The sequence below is a fragment of the Camelus ferus genome, chromosome 3 (genome assembly GCF_009834535.1).
Source record: "Camelus ferus isolate YT-003-E chromosome 3, BCGSAC_Cfer_1.0, whole genome shotgun sequence".
NCBI classification, from domain to species: Eukaryota; Metazoa; Chordata; class Mammalia; order Artiodactyla; family Camelidae; genus Camelus; species Camelus ferus.
The window spans coordinates 115,706,666-115,718,689 of NC_045698.1; the positions used below are offsets into that span (position 1 = coordinate 115,706,666).

General features: G+C 49.8%; 1 protein-coding gene across 50 annotated transcripts in view; it reads left to right on the top strand.

Moving 5' to 3' along the window:
- The first annotated feature begins 7,029 nt into the window (after window positions 1-7,029).
- Window positions 7,030-12,024, top strand: part of OBSCN (obscurin, cytoskeletal calmodulin and titin-interacting RhoGEF) — a 169,429-nt gene continuing 164,434 nt past the window's right edge. For all 50 annotated transcript variants that reach the window (XM_032477303.1, XM_032477305.1, XM_032477304.1 and 47 more), the window contains exons 1-2: window positions 7,030-7,185; window positions 10,401-11,415. In XM_032477303.1, the coding sequence (XP_032333194.1) occupies window positions 10,428-11,415 (988 nt within the window). In that variant the 5' untranslated portion in view covers window positions 7,030-7,185; window positions 10,401-10,427. The remainder of the gene's footprint in view (window positions 7,186-10,400; window positions 11,416-12,024) is intronic.

Here is a 12,024-nt window from a genome sequence, read left to right on the forward strand (position 1 = left end):
CACTCCTTTCCCCCACTTCCCATCTATAATTATGTTTGTTTTCTATGTCTGTTTCTGTTTTGTAAATAAATTCATTTGTGTCTTTTTTTAAGATTCCACATATGAATGATCTCATATGGTATTTTTCTTTCTCTTTTTGGCTTACTTCACTTAGAATGACATTCTCCAGCTCCATCCATGTTGCAGCAAATGGCATGTATTTTATTCTTTTTTATGGCTGAGTAGTATTCCATTGTATATGTGTACCACATTTTTTTAACCCAGTCATCTATTGATGGACATTTAGGTTGTTTCCATGTCTTGGCTATTGTAAATACTGCTACTATGAACATTGGGATGTGTGTATCTTTTCAAATTAGAGTTCCCTCTGGGCATATGCCCAGGTGTAGAATTGCTGGATTGCTTGGAAAGTCTAATTTTAGTTATTTAAAGAATCTCCACACTGTTTTCCATTACAGCTGCACCAAACTACATTCCCATCAACAGTGTAGGAGGGTTCCCTTTTCTCCACAGCCTCTCCAGCATTTATTAATTTGTAGACTTTTTAATGATGACCGTTCTGTCTGGTGTGAGTTGATACCTCATTGAATTTGCATTTCTCTGATAATTAGTGATATTGAGCATTTTTTCATATGCCTGTTGGCCATTTGTATGTCTTCATTGGAGAACTGCTTGTTTAGGTCTTCTGCCCATTTTTGGGTTGGGTTTTTTTTGTTGTTGTTGTTGTTATTAAGTTGTATGAATTGTTTATATATTCTGGAGATTAAGCCGTTGTCAGTCTTATGATTTGCAAATATATTTTCCCATTCCATGGGTTGTCTTTTTGTTTTATTTATAGTTTCCTTTTGCCGTGCAAAGGCTTATAAGTTTAATTAGGTCCCATTTGTTTATTTTTGCTTTTATTTCTATTGCCTGGGTATTCTGCCCTAGGAGAACATTGCTAAGATTTATGTCAGAGAATGTTTTGCCTATGTTTTCTTCTAGGAGGTTTATAGTGACTTGTCTTATGTTTAAGTCTTTAAGCTATTTTGAGTTTTTTTTTTTTTTTTTGTAAAGTGTGATGGAGTGTTCTAACTTCATTGATTAACATGCAGCTGTCCAGTTTTCAGAACACTACTTGCCAGAGAAGCTCTCTTTTCTCCATTGTATATTCTTGCCTCCTTTGTCAAAGATTAATTGTGAGTGTTAGGGTTTATTTCTGGGCTTTCTGTTCTGTTCCATTGATCCAAATATATATATATATTGGGCCAATACTATGCTGTTTTTATTACTGTAGCTCTGTAGTATTGTCTGAAGTCTGGGAGAGTTATTCCTCCAGCTTCATTCTTTTTCTTCAGTATTGTTTTGGCAATTCTGGGTCTTTTGTGATTCCATGTAAATTTTAGGATTATTTGTTCTAGTTCTGTGAAAAATATCCTGGGTAATTTGATAGGGATTGCATTAAACTTGTAGATTAGTTTGGGCAATATGGCCATTTTAACAATATTCTTTGAATCCAAGAGCATGGGATATCTTTCTATTTCTTTAAGTCATCTTTAATTTCCTTAATCAGTGTTTTGTAGTTCTCTGTGTATAAGTCTTTCACCTTCTTGGTGAGGTTTATTCCTAAGTACTTTTTTTGGGGGGGGGTGCAATTTTAAAAGAGATTGTTTCTTTACATTCCTTTTCTGATATTTCATTGTTAGTGTAGAGAAATGTGACTGATTTCTGTACGTTAATTTTGTATCCTGCTACCTTGATGAATTCTTTGATCAGCTCTAGCAGTTTTTGTGTGGATCCTTTGGGGTTTTCATACATGATACCATGTCATCCACATATAGTGACAGTTTTACCTCTTCTCTTCCAATTTGGATCCCTTTTATTTCTTTTTCTTGTCTGATTGCTATAGCTGGGACTTTCAATACTATGTTGAATAGAAGTGGTGAGAGTGGGCATCCTAGTCTTGTTCCAGATTTTATCAGGAAAGCTTTCAACTTTTCACCATTGAATATTATGTTGGCTGTGGATTTGTCATAAATAGCTTTTAGTATGTTGAGATATGTTCCCTCTCTACCCACTTTGGTAAGAGTTTTCATCATGGGTGTTCAATTTTAACAAATGCTTTTTCTGCATCTATTGATATGATCATGTGATTTTTGTCCTTTCTCTTGTTGATGTGATGTATCATGTTGATTCATTTGCACATGTTGAACCATCTTTGTGCCCTTGGAATGAATCCAATTTGATCATAGTGTATGATCTCTTTTATGTGTTGGATTCTGTTTGCTAATATTTTGCTGAGAATTTTTGCATCTATGTTCATCAGCAGTATTGGCCTGTAATTTTCTTTTTTGGTAGTGTCTTTGGTTTTTGATATCAGGGTGATAGTAGCTTCATAGAATAAGTTTGGGAGTGTCCCCTCCTCTTCAGTCTTTTGAAAGAGTTTGAGAAGGATTGGTATAAGTTCTTCTTTATATGTTTGGTAGAATTCTTCAGTGAAGCCATCTGGTCCTAGACTTTTGTTTGCAGGGAGGTTTTTAAAATTGATGATTCTATTTCATTTCTAGTGATTGGTCTGTTCAGATTAATCTATTTTTCTTGATTCAGTTTTTGTGGATTATGTTTGTAGAAACTTGTCCATTTCTTCTTTGTTGTCCAGTTTGTTGCCATATAGTTGTTCATAGTATTCTCTTATGGATTTTTTCTTGTATTTCTGTGTTGTTGGTTGTAAGTTCTCCATTTTCATTTCTTATTTTGTTTGTTTGTGTTCTCTCTCTCCAGAAGTTTGTCAATTTTGTTTACTCTTTCAAAGACCAGCTCTTTGTTTGATTGATTTTTCTATTGTTTTTCTTTAAACTTTGTTTTATTTATTTTCTCTCTGATCTTTATTATTTCTTTCTTTCTGCTGACTTTGTTTTTTTATTTTTCAGTTTTATTAGGGAGAATTGTTACATTTTGACTACACGTATACAATATATTGCATGTAAATACATATGCCCAATATACTGCACATATTTTTTTCTGTTTACATATATGTACTGTTAATTGTTTCTAAGAACGTTTAGAGTGTTAGCTTTTTAAACTTACATAGTTATCAAAGGAATAAAGCCAACCACAAAATACGAAAGAATTAAAAAAGATACATACACCCTGCTATTAACAGCAACACTATTTACAATTGCCAAGACACAAGAGCACCCCAAGTGCACATCAATAGATGAATAAAGAAGATGCAGCACTTATATATGTAATGGAATACAGCTCACCCATAAGAAAGAAGGCGATTTTGCCATTTGCGGTCCTTTATTCACTTTTTTTTTCACTTCAAAAACCAAAATTTTATAACTGGCATAAACATTTCCATGGCATGAAAAACAACAAAATACCTAGACATAAACTTAACCAAGGAAGTTACCTATGCTCTGAAAACTGTAAAACATTAATGAAGGAAATTGAAGATGATACAAAGAAATGGAAAGATACCTCGTGTTCTTGGATTTGAATAATCAACCTTATCAAAATGGCTGTACTACCCAAAGCAATCTACAGATCCAATGCAACACCTGTCAAAATACTCATGACATTCTTCACAGAACTAGAATGAAAAATTCCAAAATTTATATGGAACCATAAAAGACCCTGAACTGCCAAAGCAATCTTTGATAGGTCTTTTTTTCCCCCTTCTTTCTTCTTTTTGTTTTCTTTTCTTACAGTTTGATGACTAGAGAAGTTCCTTTAACATATGTTGTAAAGCTGGTTTGGTGGTGCTGAACCCTTCTTTTAGCTTTTGTTTATCTGTGAAGCTTTTGATTTCTCCATCAAATCTGAATGAGAGCCTTGCTGGATAGAGTATTCTTGGTTGTAGGTTTTTCCCTTTCATCACTTTAAATATATCTTGCCACTCCGTTCTGGCCTGTAGAATTTCTTCTGAAAAATCAGCTGATAACCTTATGGGAGTTCCCTTGTATGTTATGTGTTGCTTTTCTCTTGCTCATTTTAATATTTTCTCCTTATCCTTAATTTTTGTCAGTTTGATTACCATGTGCCTTGGTGTGTTTCTCTTTTGGTTGATCCTGTGTGGAACTCTCCGTACTTCCTGGACTTGGGTGACTGTTTCCTTTCCCAAGCTGGGGAAGTTTTCGGTTATTACTGACTTTGGTTTGTGTTTGTTCTTCTTTTTCTAATTCTTTTAGATGGTAGTTTAGGTTGCTTACTTGAGATTTTTCTAATTTTTTGAGGAAGGCCTGTATTGCTATGAACTTCCCTCTTAGGACTTCTTCTTCTGCATCCCATAGATTTTGTGTGGTTGTGTTTTCACTGTCATTTGTCTCGAGGTATTTTTTCATTTCTTCTTTGATTTCATTGACCCACTGGTTTTTTTAGTTAAATGTTGTTTAGTCTCCATGCACATTTTCTTCTCATTTTTCTTTCTGAGGTTGATTTCTAGTTTCATGCCATTGTGGTCAGAAAAGAGGCCTGAAATAATTTCTATCCCCCTAAATTTGCTGAGGCTTCTTTTGTGTCCGAGTATGTGATCTATCCTAGAGAATGTTCCATGTGCACTTGAAAGGAATGTACATTCTGGTTTTTTTTTTTTTTTTGGCATGTAATGTCCTGAAAATATCAATTACTCTAACTGTTCTATTGTGTCATTTAGTATTTCTGTCGCCTTACTGACTTTCTGCCTGGAAGATCTGTCCAATGATGTTAGTGGGGTGTTAAAGTCTCCTACTATTATTGTATTCCCATCAATTGCTCTCTTTATGTCTGTTAGTATTTGTTTTATATATTTAGGTGCTCCCCCCTCCCCAGGAATTTTAACCCCTTATACATTTTTTTTTTCAAAATCAGACTCCAGATTTTATTTGGATTTCACCAGTTTTCCCATTGATGTCCCCTGTTTGTTCCAGGATATCATGCAGCTGTGATGGTGCACTGAGCTGACACATTGTCCTGGTGGTTTGTCATTTATGCTCAGGAGTAAGTTGGTCAAGCACTGTCAGTTGTATAAACTTACATAAATCATTCTAACTTCTCTGAGCCTCAGCTCTCTGCTGTAAAATGAAAAGAAAATCACCATTTGGGGGAAGAGCCAATAAAATCTTGATATAAAACACTGGAAAGTGTTATGTGTCTTTGTTTTCCATATGGGAGCTTGTATTTACTTCATCTGTGTTATTCACAAGCTGGTCAAACATCATAAATGTCCTCCCTTTAAAATGTTCAGAAGGGAATCAGAACCCTTCTTCCCTCCAGAACATACAACTTCACCTTCACAATTGCACCAAAACCATAGACTTTGACATGATCACACAGGACTTGTACTTGATAACATTTGGGACACCCTGGGGGACACACTTGTTTTTGTATCTACTCATGGGAATGTTAATCTAACAGTCTCAGGACAGGTGGAGAAGACAGGGCCCAGGTCCCTCGAAGCATGCAGTCCCCCTGGATTGACAGGTGGGTGACTCAGTCCAGGAGAACCCAGTGGGTGATAGTTGTCCACTCTCCCTGCTGAGGATGAGAAGGATGGGATGACACAATTTCCATGGAGTGCAGCAAATATGTGGACTGTCAAAAAATACAGACACCTTCCCTGCAGATGGAGGGAAGAGAGAGCTGACATCTTGAGAGTGCCCAGTGATGGTGGGTCCATCGGCTGTGGCTGGTGACTGAGGATCTGTCTGTAAGCAGGGTGGAGTTGGGCTGGTCTTAAGAGTGACTGAGGCATGGAGGAGGATCAACAGGACAGGGAGGAGGGACAGAGGAGGAGAAGGGTGAGCTATAGGGGATCACAGGCAAGGAGGAGGGTGATTAGGGTTAGATAAGGTTATGGGATAGGCCCCCATGATGGGATTACTGCCCTTAAAAGGAAGAAACACTGGAACCCACTCTCTCTGCCAAGTTAGGATACAGAGAGAATACAGCATCTGTTTTGTTTACCAGAAAGAGCAGCTCTTAGCCAACATGGAATCTGCCAACACCTTTGTGTCGAACTTGTAGCCTCTAGAACTGAGAAACAAATGTCCGTGTTTAAGATCCCCTGTCTGCGGTATTTGCTTTGGCAGCCTGAGCTGACTGAGACCAGGTTACCCAGGTGACTGGTCTGTGCTCAGAGCCTCAGTTTTCCCACCGGATACAGGCCTGGGTGCAGAGGGCAGAGATGGCTCAGACCTCAGACTGGGGGTGCACTGGTGCTGGCTCAGGGTTGGGGGTGATGATGGGGCACAGAGCAGCACCCCGCCTACCCCCTACCCCTAGTGAATCAGCCTTTTCTTAGGAGAGGTCCCAGGATCCTATCACGTGGCCTTCTTTGGCTCCCTGTTAGACCTTTGCCAAGCAAAGCCCTCCTTCTCCCCTGGGTGGGCCCGGAATCCCGTCCACCACTGTTCCTGCACCAGGGCCATGGGGACGGGGGACAGCCCTCCTGGGGCGTGAGGCAGCATGTGCCACCCACCACACCTGCCCCTGTCCTGCCTGCCCACCCCTGAGGCTGTGTCCTTCATCCCTGGGATGTCCCATGTAAAGATGTAATGGACACCCAGCCAGGCCAGGTGCTGCTAGGAAGGACCAGGGATAAAGAACCCACCTCAGTCATGTGTGCGATTAGGCTGGAGAGGGGCTGACCGTGGGCACCTGTGCTTGGTTCCTGGCTGCATGCCTCCACCAAGAGGCTGCAGGACTCTCAGGTGACTGGTCATCTCAGGGTGGGCCTGTTCCCCTCTGGGGGTGGTTCTGGGTGCCCCTGTGAGTGGTACTGGATTCCCCTTTCTCCCTCTTGCCCTGCACTCCAGGATGCTGGTCCAACTAGGGGTCCTCACGAGTTAGGGCCCCGGTCCCACAGGCACCATCACCAGAGCACACATGCCTCCTCCTCCCCCAGCCGCCCAGAGCCTCTGCCCTTTGCCTCCCTGGGGCCAGGGGTGAAACCAAATCTGGGGCAGTGACACCCGGGCTATTTTGGAGCTGGGCTGGGCAGGCTGGCGGTGGTGGGGGTGGGGTGGGGGCGGGCCCAGCCTTCTTCAGCTGATAGCATCCGCCTGTCCTTTCGTCCCTGTCCAGTTTGAGGACCGGCAGGAGTGCGGGCTGCTGGGCGGGAGCCTTGTCGGTCCTGGGCCCGTGGAGGGAGGTGAGACCCAGCAGCCCTGCCCCACCATCTGAACCCCCCACCTGAGTGCTGCCCAGTGCCCCCGGTAGAGACAGGTGAGGAGGCAAAGGGCAGGCAGGGGTGGGGGGGCCATCCTGTGCCCCTGAGGATGTCTCGGCTGAAGGTCATGGCTCTGGGGGACGGAGGGACCTGGGGTAGAGTTTCAACCAGGCTGTGCTGCTCCTGGGGTTAGGGGCATGGATTCCAGCCCCTGACTCATTGGTGACCTGAGCCAGACCCTCATGTTGGGAGGGAGCAGCTGAGGCGGCAGGGGGCGGGGGGTGTCAGGCGCACCCACCTTTTCCTTTGCCCACTGCCCTGAGGGTCTGGCTAGCCCTGCCCCCAGCTCTGTTGAGATGGATGCCCGCTGACAGCTGGGGCTATTTTGGGCCTGTTGGCTCAGCGGAGGGGACAGCCAGTGGGGCAGTGACACCTGACTCCAGGAAAGAATTTCCCCTGGAGTTCAGGAAGCTGGCGGGCCCAGGGGTCTAAGGGGAAGGCACAGACTGCAGGAGCTGCCCTTGGAAGTCTTTTCTGGAAGGGCATGGGGGCAACAGGGTTGGGGGCGGGAAGAGGGGGCAAGCTAGGGAGACAGGGCTTCTGAGAGGGGGCTGGTAGAGGTCCTGCTATCAGGCTGCGAGCCATTTCCCACTCTGGGCTCATCTGGAAAATGGCCCAAACCCCACAGGGGCCCAAGAGTGGCCAAGTTCTGGAAAAGCAAGGGTGGCGGGGCTGTGGGTGTGGCACGGGTCAGCCACAAGGCTCCCTGGCAGGTTTGCAAGGGGGTCCTGGCCTCAGTGTGAGCGCCAAGCCGGGGCCTCCGAGGGGCTGAGGAGCCCAAGTGGGGTCCACAGGGAAGTACCTTCCAAGGTGGGCATCTGAGAAAGGAAGGGGCTTCCCTGAGAAGCCACGGTGGAGGTCCTGGCTCAGTCTCCCCTCCAGAAGCTCCTGTTTCTGCCCGTGCAGCTGCAGCTCCAGCAGCCCCAGCTCCCAACATGGCACAGGGAGGAGGGGGATGGTGCAGATGGCCCAGTGCCCGGAGGGTCTTTGGGTGGTCCCTCTCCCCAAGCTCAGAGTCCTCGGGCGCACCTTGGGGTGCCTTGGTCCTGCTGACCAGTGGGGACCCCTGTCTGGTGGGACTGCTGTGGGCTGTCAAGGCACTTATGTTTGGGTGAACTCTCTTAGATCCCTGCAGTTCTGCCGCATTGAGAGTGGGGAATGCAGGCTCTGGACAGGGAGCGGAACAGCAGCATGACCCCCGGTGGCTTTGGAGGATCTTGGGGTCTCTGCCCACCCTTGTACATCTGCTGAAGGCTGGTCCCCTAAGCATGTGCAGAGATGAGATCTCCCTCCCCACCCCTGTCCTCCTGGCTCACAGAGGCTGCCAGCTGTGGAAGTGGCCCCCAGGCCCCTGCACGTACTCACTCATCAGCCTGGAGCAGAGTCTCACACCTGTTCTGGGTGTGGCAGGAGGAGGGTGCCATGTCCTGCCTGGGGAACCCAGAGACTGACTGTATGACTCAGGAGATGGGGTGCGCTTGGAAGAGCTCAGAACTCAGGCCCCCGGGGACCTGGTGTCAAAGTAATCCTTCCACAGAGGGGTGCCAAGGACCAGGAGGGTGTCCATGGAGGCAGGTGGCCACTCGCCCAGGACAAGAGCCCAGTCAGGCCGTGGGGGTGCGGTGTGGATAAAGAACAGAGGCGCTGACTGCACAGTGAGTCAGCAGGACGGTCCCGGCTCACCTCCTTGGGAGGGATTAATGGGATTAGGTCCTGAATCACAGGACAAGGAGCCAGAGGGCCTGGGAACACTGCCCCGGTGGGCAGCCCACACTGAAGGCCCGGCTCCTGGGGTGAAGAGAGTTAAGGCGCTTGGGGCCAGCCCAGGGCCCAGTGGGGCCCATTTGTGCTGGCTGTCGATATAGAAGGCCCTGTGCAGGCAAGGCCCGATTTTAATCTCACCCACCTGTGCCCGGGGCCAGCGGGGCCCAACCTGGGGTGGGCAGAGGCCAGCGTCAGCCTGGGGCCTTCAGCTCTGATGGTGCCAGCCCCGTCCCTACAAGGTGCCCCGTTGGCAGAGCCCACAGCCAGTGAAGCCACAGCCAAGAACTGCAGAGTGACCATGCTACCTGAAGGCCCCCTCGTTGGGCCTGGTTAGCCAGTCTGGTCATTCTCTCCTGCTGGGGGATTCTCTGATTGACCTCTACAGACATCATTGAAGGCACTGCCCCTGCCCCTCCCCATTCCCAACTTCAGTCTCCAAGGGAAGGAGGCAGGCACTCACAGCAAGGGGGGGGTGGGCAACCCCCTACCAGCTGCAGGATTTCCATTCTTTGCTCATTGATGACTACACCCCTTCAAGGGTTGAGGGGAGGTGGGAGGATCCCAGGAGAGGTGAGGTGTGCCCTGGCCCAGAGCTGCTGTAAGCGGGACAGGCTCTGTGTACAAGGCTCCCCGTTGCGGGCAATGCCCAGCGAGGAGGTTTGAGCAGCTGTGCACACAGCCTGCAGTGCATCCCAAGTGCTTGGTTGGGGGAAGTCACTGAGGAGGGAGGATGGGGGGCAAAGGCGGCACGCAGAGCAGAGGGCTCGGAGAGCCTGCTGGAGTGGAGAACCTGTGACCTCTGGTGTGCCTTAGTCAGAGAGAGGGGCAGGCCAAACGTGGGCACTTACTATAAGCTTCCATGGCCAGGCCCTGTTAGGGTGCAGAGAATTGCCATTCTTTGACTGGGTGAGACCAGGTAGATTGGAGGTTTAAGCCACAGGAAGGAACAGCGTGTGGGGAGGGGACAGGACACCCGATGGCAGTTGGAGTGGCCCAGGAGGGACAGGGAAGGTCTTTGTGGTGAGATACAACATGGCAGATGCCACACAGGAGGAGGGCAAGCTTGGTGCTGGTGTTTTGGGACAGTTGCTCAGCTGGACCTTGAGTTTGGGGCAGCGGGCCTGGAGGAGGGAAGAGATGCTCTTATCAGTTAAAAAGAGCCCATTATGGGAGGTGAGACCAAACCCCAAACGCCCAGAAAGAGGCAAATTTACACTTGTGGACTACCGTACCATCTGGTGATGCTACCTGCAGGGATGGGGTGTGTGGGAGGAGATGAGACCGGGATGGGGCAGGGGGGCCACGTGGAGGTGTTCACCCTGCATTAAGCTGGGTTCTCCAGGCAGCCCTGGATGGGTGAAGTGACCAGGTGGGGCACAGGTGGGGGGCTCTTGAGTGCACCCGGGTCTCATCCCCACTATGCCTTCCCCGCCACCCTACTTTGCAGGTTCCCCACCTCCCCCCTCCCACCACCATGGATCACTCCTCGTTCAGTGGAGCGCCCCGCTTCCTAACGCGGCCCAAGGCCTTCGTGGTGTCGGTGGGCAAGGACGCCACGCTGAGCTGCCAGATTGTGGGCAACCCGACGCCACAAGTGAGCTGGGAGAAGGACCAGCAGCCGGTGGAGGCTGGCGCTCGCTTCCGCCTGGCCCAGGACGGTGACCTGTACCGCCTCACCATCCTGGACCTGGCGCTGGGAGACAGCGGGCAGTACGTATGCCGCGCGCGCAACGCCATCGGCGAGGCCTTCGCGGCCGTCGGCCTGCAGGTGGATGCGGTGGCGGCGTGCGCCGAGCAGGCGCCGCACTTCCTGCTGCGGCCCACGTCCATCCGCGTGCGCGAGGGCGCCGAGGCCACGTTCCGCTGCCGCGTGCGGGGCTCGCCGCCTATGTCGGTGAGCTGGGCCAAGGACGGGCGGCGCCTGGGCGCGCCCGACGGCCCCCGCGTGCGCGTGGAGGCGAGCGGCGAGGCGAGCGCGCTGCGCATCCAGGCCGCGCGGCCGCGCGATGGCGGCACCTACACGGTTCACGCCGAGAACCCGCTGGGCGCCGCCAGCGCCGCCGCGGCGCTCACGGTGGATGCGGACGCCGATGCGGTCAGCCCACCGGGGGCCTCCACAGCGATGCTCCTGGCGCACCTGCAGCGGCGGCGCGAAGCCATGCGCGCAGAGGGCGCCCCGGCCTCGCCGCCTTCCAGGGCTGGCACACGCACCTGCACGGTGACCGAGGGCAAGCACGCACGCCTCAGCTGCTACGTGACGGGTGAGCCCAAGCCGGAGACGGTGTGGAAGAAGGATGGGCAGCTGGTGGCCGAGGGCCGGCGTCACGTGGTGTACGAGGATGCCCAGGAGAACTTTGTGCTCAAGATCCTCTTCTGCAAGCAGTCAGACTGTGGCCTCTACACCTGCACGGCGTCCAACCTCGTGGGCCAGACCTACAGCTCCGTGCTGGTCGTCGTTCGAGGTGAGCTCCTGGTGGCGGGCCCACAGTCCCAGCGCGCAGTTAGCACAGGCAGGGGCCCCTCCCCAGGCCTTCCATCCTTTTCTTCTAGCGGCCGCTGCCGCTGCCATCTCCCCGCCCTGTGTCTGTCTGGCAGAGAAATCTGTAGTTATGGGTCTTGGCAGCAGTTACTTTTCTGGGTCCACAAAATGGGGGTGATATGGGATGACCCTCAGTCTGTTCCATTGTCTGTGAGAGTAACACGAGTATAGAGTAAAGCACTTTGTCACCAAAACCACTTACCCCTGGGAGGCAAGGTGCCCAATGGCTGAGCCTGCCCTGTCCAGGCTGAGGGTGACCCAGGCTCTCCACCCCTCCTACAGGATGCTAAGGGGGTCTCCCTGGCAGAGATGGAAGGAGAGCAGGAGCAGGGAGAAACCCCATACTGTTGGAGGCCTCAAGCTGGGGCTGCATCAGGCTGCAGCCTGAAGGTTGTTCTGGGTCAGTTTGCAGGCTCCTGTCCAGGTCTGAGGCTCATCCAGGGCACCTGGGCAAGTGTAGGCAACACCACCAGCATTTCCTGGGGTGCCATTTAGTCTTGGTTCCCTAAGGCCAGCCTCTTGCTGTGGTTGG